General features: G+C 36.5%; 1 protein-coding gene and 1 pseudogene across 1 annotated transcript; both read right to left on the bottom strand.

Annotated features, from left to right (window-relative positions):
- Window positions 1-2229: 2229 nt before the first annotated feature.
- On the bottom strand, window positions 2230-4187 carry LOC145050649 (uroporphyrinogen-III synthase, chloroplastic-like; annotated as a pseudogene).
- A 1444-nt stretch (window positions 4188-5631) lies between these two features.
- On the bottom strand, window positions 5632-6384 carry LOC145050648 (mitotic checkpoint protein BUB3.1-like). The gene is made up of 5 exons (XM_078998866.1): window positions 6335-6384; window positions 6237-6291; window positions 6049-6179; window positions 5905-5957; window positions 5632-5753 (listed from the first exon to the last, which is right to left on the bottom strand). Exons 1-5 carry the CDS (start codon window positions 6382-6384, stop codon window positions 5632-5634), a joined length of 411 nt encoding a protein of 136 aa, XP_078854992.1.
- Window positions 6385-7834: the final 1450 nt, after the last annotated feature.

Genomic DNA, 7834 nt, shown 5'->3' with positions numbered 1-7834 from the left:
AACTCCGTGAAGTAGGCTTTGATCAAACTTTTCAAGTGTTGGAGTTGCAAACCAAACTTAGATTCGTAATTTTTCAACATTATGAACATAACAAATCAGTCATATGGGTTCATGAAAGGTAAATCAGTTAAAGTGATAACTGATCTTTCAAGATTAACACCTCACGGTGGTGGTTATGAGTTTTCTATTATTATTCCAACTGATTACAATACAATTACAACAATATCCAAATAACACACTCACACACACAACAGCCCTGTGGCGGCAGGCGGTGGTCAGAGGTGGCAACCACCACCTCACGGTGGTGGTGGGTTCTCTTTTGGTTCCAGGGGGTGTTTGGCTTGTCTTTTTGAGAGACAAAAATCCTTTTTGGAAAATATAAAAGGTAAAAGATGTTTGGTAGAAACATTTTAAAAGCTACTTTTGGATTTTAGGTAGAAGAAAAACTGACTTTTTGGAAAAGTTAGGAAAACCTGACTTTTTGTAACTTTTCCAAAAAGAACTTTTGCCTCTCAAAAAGACAAGCCAAACACCCCCTAGGGCAAGAAAACACACACACACACACCAATACATGAACAACACAACACACACAAATGAACACACACAGCCACCCACATATCGTGGCTGATGGTGGCATAAAAACGAGAATGGCGGTAGACCGGCGGTGGCCATCATGGTGGTCTTTCTACTTGATTTCCCAGCCAACAACTCGCATACTACAGGCAGAAACACACACACAACACATCCCCAGCAGCCCTCCTCTAGGGGGGGTACGACGACCGGAGCAATGGGAGAAGATCCGTACGAGCGGTGGCGACGGTATTCGTCGGGTATACCACTGTTTAACAGAGAAGAAGCGGAGGAGGGTGATTCGTGGTTGCCTTACCGAGAACAGATGCAACAACCCAAAACTTGTGTTCGTTCACAGCCTCTCTCATCGGTCATGACAACTTCTCCTGACAGTCCTCGACATCACCGACAGTAGAAACAGCAATGACGGATGTTTGCTGATGTGTAGCAGTCTTCGACGGCAGCAGAATAATGACGACTACTTGGTAGTTCTCCGGATTCGACGTCAGCGGTGCAGCAGCGGCGACGCTTGGCTTGGTGGTTTCTGACCTCAACAATAGAGGTGACGGTGGATGGAGGTTGGGGAAACAAGGGTGGCGGCTGAAGGTAACGATGCTATGGTTAGGGTTTAGTGAAGATATATCAGACGTGGGGAAATGAGGAGTAACGGGTATAAACTTATGCCCAAAATGACACATCCAATCCCTCCCCCAGGGTTCCTTTTCGATTTAAGTCCATATTTTTCCCTTTAGCCCCCCGCTTTGAAAAAGCTATTCAATACAAGTCCATAGGTTACCATTTAACCCTTAACATCAAGAAAATGTTACTTTCAACTCCCATAGCTAACATTGGTCAATTATTACTGTTTTAGGGCTATTATTTATTCATTTTATTTATTTAATTATTATTTATTTATTTAATTTTAAACGTAATGTTACATAATATATCCTTTGTTGCACTACTAGAAAAATATTGCGCTTCGTAAAACGCTCAGACGACGCGCAAATGCTTGTCAAGGAAGGCTCTTTCATAACGTGAGACGACGCGCTTTTGTGCGTCGTCTATTTACGATGTGCATTTACGACACACATTTACGACGCGCAGTTATGACACACAATGCTTATCAAGGAAGGTCCTGTCATAAAGGAAGATGACACGCATTTGCGTGTCATAACCTTACGAAGCGCGTGTTTATGACATGCAATGTGTATCAAGGAAGGCCATGTCATAATGGAAGACGACACACATTTTTGCGTGTCATAATTTTAAACGTTTTTAAAATTATATATTTTGATAGGTTTACTTATTTTTAAATTAAATAACACATTAAAAGTCTCATAATACAAAATAAAATACCATAAGAAATAAAGATAATTCATTCACTAACAATTAACAAACATCATGAATGTTGATATACAATAACAATTAACAAACATCATGAATGTGGCTCAATGCTAGTTTGCTTCTCTCATGGTATTACTACATATGTACAGAGATGTAATTTGTTCTTGTAAATGGTAATGTACTCCCTTATTTAGTGATCATATGCATCAACTCTCAAATTCTTGCATAAAAAAAGTTACTTTAAATTGGAAACAAGAAATAAAACATGGTCAAAAAGGGTATAACAGTAAATTGTAATAATAAGCTACCTTGGTTTTAGACATTTGAGAGATGATTATGTTCACGTAAAGCATCAAACATGGTGTCAACCCATCTGTCAAATGCAAAGGGTAAATAAACATGCGAAGTTATAATAATAATAATAATAATAATAATAATAATAATAATAATAATAATAATAATAATAATAATAATAATAATAATAATAATAAATAGTATGAGAGGAATTATAATATTATATATAATTATATATTACTCGTGAAGACCAGGGGTAGATGGGTGGTATACATTTGTTAAGCCTAATTTTCTAGCAGCTGAATCAGTGGTTTCACCAATGCATGCAACAGAACCCTCCCATGTCTGTGGTTTAGGTAGAAGATCCACCCAAGCACTGTTGTAGAATAAGAGAAAATATAAGCTGAAATACAAAGAAAATAGTAAGAGAATTTAGCATCAGAATATTAATTACCCAACTGCAGAAGGTGATGCAACTGCAACTACAGAAGCAGAGAGTGCTTGTTGTAGAATGGTTTGATCCATATGTTGTACAGGTTCCTAAAGTACAACAAACCAAAAATAATGTAACAAAACTTCCCTTGATATTAATAAGAGTGTGAAATGCCACATCAAAAATTTGTCAGAACTAAAATACATACCGTTGTGTAAGTATTCAATCTTGTGATGTGGAATCCATGCTTAGAAAGACCTTCCTCTGTTTGATTTTAATACATATATGACCTCATGAGATAGTGAAAATGTTATATGTATACAAAGATATAATTATGAAGATGAAATGTTATGGAAGAGAAATAAACTAAGGAGTTAAAGGGTGTACCTATATCATGACCAACTTTTGCAGAGGCATGATACTACACAGTGCATCTCTCATTCCCTTGCTTTGGAGGCTCTGAAGCAAGAACCTTGCCAGTTGCTGTGAAAGAAGATCATACAACTAAATATTATCTTCTACAAATGTTTGGAGTGATAGTATGGAATTTAGAAGGAAGACATTTATTTACAGATAGTACCTTTTGATGGAGTAAAGGCAACTTCAATAAACTGCTCGGATGAAGGTGTAGCTTCATGAAATATGGTTGTACCAGTTCCAACTGCAGCTACCTTCACATTTGGGGTCCAAGCAGCTCTATGATTGTAGATGACATGAGAGTAACTGGTCAATCGACTAAAAAAAAAGAAATAAATAAAAAGATGGCATGGAGCCCTTGTAACTTGAAATTATAGATGGATAAATTTCTGAACTTACTTCCATGCTTGAAGAAAAACCAGAGCTGCCTCTGGTGAAGTTACCTTGAATTGCAAAGTGCTGTTAATCTACAAAACATCATCTTTCTCTGTCATATTAGGATGCCTAAAAGAGTAAAAGACTGAGTAAACAATCAGGCATCAAGTCAGTAGGTTATGGAAGCATGCTACAAATTTAACCACACAATCACAAAGATCAATGATGTTACTCTGATGTCAATGCACCATTGCCTAAGAAAGTTAAAAAGCAATGACAGAAGTGTGAAGGGTTAAAATGATGTAACAAGTCTATTCAACTTCACCTTGAAAAGCAATCATTCAATTTGGTTGCTCAGTTAAAAAAAGGGAAGAAACAGTTTTGATCCTTCATAATCATACCATCTTGTCATGCAAGGCACACAGTAACGCTTTGTAGTGCATTTTTGGCACCTAACAACTCATCCACTATCATTTCTTTGGCACTGATGGCACATGTTTGAAGGTACATAAACCAGATTTCCCTGCCAACAAATGGAAGAAGATAAGAAGTTGTTTAATCAAGGAGATTTATTTACATTTTAAATAGAGAAAGAGGGGAATCAGGGACATAGAATGTGTTACATTTTCATCTCGAACCTTGTGCCTTGCAGCACACCTTGGCCTTGATTCCTCCTTCTTACTTGAGCTTGAAGTTTTCTTGCTTCTCTTTTCTTTCTTTGGAACTGACTGCATATGTTTCTTCTTCCTTCCATTGCAACACGACCTTCTACAGAGCTAAGTGCATAACCTACAAAACATCATCTTAACAAGCCTTTTGAACATCTCCCCAAGACTACTGTAATCTTTTAGAGAAATGCCACATAGGATTAGGACATAAAATGCCCTAATGGAAGCCCACAAAAAGAAAAGAAAAACTCGTCTCCATGAGAAAATTATTGGATTTAATGATTTTCTATTCTGAATCTGACCATCATCAATATATGGGAACAGTTTCCTTGGTGGTGTATCATGACTAGAACCTACTAAAAGAACCAACTGAAATATATATATATATATATATATATATATATATATATATATATATATATATCATGTAAAAGAATTGAAGGTTAATGTAGTAAAAGGAGAGGAAAAGGGTATAATTGTCAATTTGTCATACAAGAATGACTAGAATAACATGATAGAGAGACAAATGAGATGCAATCACCCGTCCAAAAGCAGCCAATGGAACAAGTCCTGTTGCAATTAGACTCAAGAACATTAATCCTATTATTATTATTAGAAATATAAAATAGTAATTATAAATTAAAGGGTTTAAAAGGTCTTACTCATGCAAGCCCCATATATTGATAATACAGTCACTAGATTTTCGATTGGTGATGTTGAATATCCCAAACAAGTGATGATGGTCAAAGGATTCCATAAGTAAACAAGAGCAACTATATCACAAGATAGGAAATTTTCTACAAAACACAAACTTCATCAGCTTTCTTTTCAAAAAATAAAATAACATAAAGTTGTTACTGAGAGGAAAACCTGAAACATTAAGATGTGTAGTGGCTCCTAAAGATTTCAGGCTCTTGATATCTGCTACTTAAAGAAGCTGGCCAATTGCATGAATGAGTATTGTAGTGATGAAATCTGCAACAACAAATGCCAGACTGTATCCAAGAATATAATCTCATATCAACTATGTAATTAAGGAATTTTACTAGAATTTGATAATTGATAATAACAAATGAAGAAAGAAATGACAAGATTAACAAAGCAAAGATAAGTATAAAGATTTTAAATTCTCTTTGTTTTTGCCACCTTACCCGCATAAAAGATGATTTGACTTCCCTTCACCTCTACAAACCGAGTAGCAAGTAATCATAAGTATATCAATATCAGATGATCAGATCATATCACACAGAGTAATGTTCTACATCTCCATAAAGAGGATCCTACACTAAACTAATCACCTACATGATACATCACATGCTAAATGTTCATATTGTTTATTATTTTAGATATGAAGATGAAAAGTACTAACTACACAGCATATGATCATTGAAAATTCAAAATTATTCCTCATCAAGCACTCCTAAACTTTGAAGAAAAGAGAAAAGAGAGATTTTGGAACACAGTTTGGTTTTTGTGATCAAAGAGACTTATTTTGAATGTGATAAATTATACTAAAAGCTATGAGAAATACTACAAACGGAAAATAATTGGTGCCATTGCATCAAAAAACTCCATTGCACGCTCCTGTGCACCTCCACCACGTGGGTCCCAACACTTCAAAGTTTTGTACCAACTCCCTGTAATCACTTGCCCTAAAAACCACCAACAAGAAAAAGAATTGAAAACACAATGATGTAATAGAAGGAAATGAAAGTACGAATGTATGATGATATTAACAAAATGAAAACAATGATGAATTGAATGACACTAACCTGATGCATAAGAGTACTCAATACATCAAACATGGGGCATCATGGCGTCCCAAAGGATCCTCCCTTTCGTTGTCAAAAATAAGTCTGAGAGATGTAAAAGGAATGTAGCTTGAAACTTAGTCAATAAAAAGATATGTCAATAATCCAAGAAAGTATATGCATCACTTAGTCATACCTTGTGACAGTGTTATCTGCACTAGCACTAAAACCAGAGGTATCATCATGAAAGCAGCAATCAAGAACTACACCTCCATGAAGGAACTCTTCTCTTAACACATTGGCACTTGCATCATATAAGCGAACACGCTGTTACAAACAAATAATAGGTTATGATCTTTATTCTTGACCGGAATTCGCGTTTACCTTGACGACCCCGCCAAAGTGAAGTGGCTCCTCCTGCCAACTAAGCTTTCCGGTACTACCAATGATGGCAAGAAAATTGCCAAAACCGATGATTTCACCTAATCAAACATATTGGGTGTTTCTTGTTCATCCCCTTTCCCGTTTCCATGTGTCTTTGTTCCTAATTAACCCTAGTCGATTATTTCACCTAATCACAAATCATCGATTGTTAGTTTCACCAAAAATCGATTCGATCGTAAATGAAATAGAGAGAAATTAAGCCGAAAAAAAAAAGAGATTTAGCAAGCTAGGGTTCTTATAGAAGAACGAAAACATTAGGAAGTTAGAATCAAGAAAAAGATACCTTAATAAGACATAGGGCTTGTAAATTTGAGCAATAGAAACAGTGAGCCTAAGGTCACCGGCCCTAATGTTGCTGGCAAGGGCAGGCGAGGTGAGATTGCCGGAGAGGAGGGGCTCCACATGATGGATGTCGCTGGAAAGCGTTGGACGGCGGGGCGGGGCTGGACGGAGGCTAGAGGTAGGAGGCGCCAGCACCAAGAGAAACATCGGAGGTGGGAAAAGCAGTCGACGTTGAGAACTGAGAAGAAGAGAAAGGGAAGTTGAAGAGATAAAGAGCAGTAAAGGAGGGCGGTCAGGGCAAGTTCTTGGAAAAAACCCCTAGCTACTTGGGAAACTAAAGTGGAGGAGAAAAAAAAGGAAGGAGGGGATTTTAAGATTTTGGGATTTCATTTTCCCCGGATGGAACGCGCACGTTCTATTAAAATTTATAAAGCAATGTTCTTAGACGACACACATTTTATTATAGGTGCCCTCCTTGTTTTTTTTTTTTTTTTTTTTTTTTTTTTTTTTTTTTGTTTAGACACTATTTTTAGGGCACGCAAAAATGCGCATCCTAAATCCTTTAAATTTTGGAAGAGATGACATTATTTTTTGGACACACACATTTGCGTATTATAAATCTCTGCGTGTCATGGTTCGCGTGTCGTAAAAGACTGTTTTTCTAGTAGTGTTGTGTTCAAAGTTGACTTTGAGAAAGCTTAAGATTCTCTAAAATGAGATTTTTTTTAGATCTTATTATGGCTAAATTGGGTTTTAGGTGTAAGTAGAGGATATGAATTGAGGGATGTCTTATGAATACTCGTGCTTCTATTTTGCTCCATGGTTCTCTGACTGATGAGTTTGAGATTTACATAGGGCTCCGTCAAGGTGATCATATGTCTCCTTTTTTATTTATCTTGGCGACGAAAAGTTTGCATACAACTATACATAAGGCTTTACATATGTTTTTAGAGGTGCTTATGTTAGGTACCATGGTTTTACGATGTCTCATTTGATGTATCATGACGGTGTCCTTTTTATGGGGGAATTGTCTGTGACAACCGTCAATATCCGGTCAAGTCAAAGTCAAATAAAGTCAACAAGTCAAACCAGTCGACTCACTTAGCCCATGGGTTCTAGGGCTTACGTTAGGTAATTACTTCACAACTCGCTATTCTAATAAGAATTCATAAATTGAAAAGTACGTACATCTAGATCTCCTTAACCAAAAACTGTAGTAAGTAACGAACCAAACCGATAAAACAATGTTGCATACT

The sequence above is a fragment of the Lactuca serriola genome, chromosome 5 (genome assembly GCF_051521515.1).
Source record: "Lactuca serriola cultivar US96UC23 chromosome 5, Lser_US96UC23_V15, whole genome shotgun sequence".
NCBI lineage: Eukaryota > Viridiplantae > Streptophyta > Magnoliopsida > Asterales > Asteraceae > Lactuca > Lactuca serriola.
The sequence above is the reverse complement of the archived record's forward strand: the minus strand, read 5'-3'. Positions and strand labels throughout refer to the sequence as shown.